The 1,999-nt window shown below is 36.2% G+C and overlaps 1 protein-coding gene across 1 annotated transcript in view; it reads left to right on the forward strand.

The window, feature by feature from the left end:
- Positions 1–476: 476 nt before the first annotated feature.
- The window catches only part of LOC105622459, an 11,894-nt gene continuing 10,371 nt past the window's right edge, over positions 477–1,999 (forward strand). The window contains exon 1 of the mRNA XM_012203878.1: positions 477–499. Coding sequence (XP_012059268.1) covers positions 477–499 — 23 coding nt within the window. The remainder of the gene's footprint in view (positions 500–1,999) is intronic.

Raw genomic sequence — 1,999 nt, forward strand, 5'->3', positions numbered from 1 at the left:
GTTGTTCGTATATAAATAAATTTATTTACTTCTCTCTCTTCTCTCTCTCTCTCTCTCTCTCTCTCTCTCTCTCTCTCTCTTTCTCTCTCTCTCTTTCTTTCTCTCGTTCTCCATTACTCTCTTTTTTTATTTCTATTCTGTCAATGAATCGGCCGTAGTTGTTGGTTGCTGAGCATTGTAGCAGCGGCGGTGGCGCGGTAGCAGCGGCAGTGACTCCTTCTGGTACGTTGCCTCTCATATTTGAACGGATGGTGCGTGCCAGAGAACGTTTTGCAAGATGCGAGATTCATCTCCCACGGCGAGGGAGCTTTCGTCGGCGAGTTTAGGCGGACTCTGACCACCTCCGGCAAAGTGTGTAGGCCGGGGTGTCGCGCATTACGTAAAGCCGTGGGAAAAATAAATCGCGGGTAAAGAAGGAAAATAAAGTGTAGGCGAAGAAGGGAGACGACCCACTTTCTGTGTGCATGCACGTCGCGATGAGGAGAGCATCGTTTGATAAGTAAAATCTCTGTTCGTAATGTTTCTGTCCACCTGGGAGACGAAAGAGGGAGAGAGAAAGTGCAAGTTACCCGAGTCATGGTTTTCCCCTTTCCCTTTTTTTTCTAACTTTAATTTATTATCGTTATCGTTTGCGAAAGAGAATATTTCCGAGAGAGTGCGTGATATGAGAAATGTCAGTTATGTTTATCAAAACGTGGCTATTTTTCCGTGATAAATTGATAATCGTGACATGTCTTCTAATCGCGGTAATTATACTGAGAGATTTTAGTGACAGACTTTGTTGTGAAATGGAAGAAGAAGAAAGGAGATAGAAAGAGAATAACGCGTCATTGTAACTTTTAAATGGGTACATAGAAAACGTGTATTTTGCGTGTATTTAAAATTATACTACTTCACTAAAAGGACTACTTCATAATCACAATTGACAGTTTCACATTCATTGAGTTATTTCATTTATGTTTATGAACTCGATCAAAGTTAATTGCAATACTATAAATAAAATGCTATAAATTACGAGATTTACGAGGGAACCGACTTGATAATTGCAAAAAATAAGAATAAAAAGTGCTATTTTGAAGAGTAATTTTTTAATTATTAAATATTCCATGAATTTCTGAATATTTTATATAAATAATCTGCTTCTGATACGTAGAAAACAATTTTAATATATATTTTTTAAACTTTCTTTTTTTCCAATCACTCTTTCGATTAAATATTCTCGATTGACGTTCAAAGTTTGATTGATTTAAACTTTCTCGAAATTTTATTCTACTATTATTCTAAATGCCGCGAACAGCTTGACCGACTTCGAAGAAACTCTCAAACTTCTACCAAACAATCTATTTAAAGCGAAGTATCGATTGCGTTGTTACCTAGAATTGTCACGCTATATTACTTTCTCGAACACAAATTAACAAAATAAAATGCACATAAGATTAATATAAATTTTACTAAATTATATTAAAATATATATATATATACATACATATATACGTACATATCGTAAAAATAAATTTTACTGTTACTGAACGAAACAATTTAGTTGATTATAAGTTATTAACAAACTTTAATAATTTGCACCCAGATTAAAAAAATAAGATTAGCTGTTTATAAAAAATAATGTTGTATTGTGCATTAATCGCCGATTCTTTGTATGCAACATCAAATGAATACAGTGTCGATCGCGTACGCAACGAAAGCGACTGCTCAAACCGTTACTGCGTATTACGTTACAACAGATAAATTTAGCGTTTCTTTTACACAGAGCTCGTTGTAGTACTGCCAATACTGCAACGCGGAATTAATTGGCTGCTTGGAAGGTAACCAATTCTCGTAGTTAAAAAAGCTTCGTCGAGCTCTAGGCATGCCGGCTAGGACAAACACTTTTACATTTCTCTCTCTCTCTCTTTCTCTCTCTTCTCTCTCTCTCTCTCTCTCTCTCTCTCTCTCTCTCTCTCTCTCTCTCTCTCTCTCTCTCTCTCTCTCTCTCTCTCTCTCT

This window comes from Atta cephalotes (genome assembly GCF_000143395.1).
Source record: "Atta cephalotes unplaced genomic scaffold scaffold00045, whole genome shotgun sequence".
Lineage (NCBI taxonomy): Eukaryota > Metazoa > Arthropoda > Insecta > Hymenoptera > Formicidae > Atta > Atta cephalotes.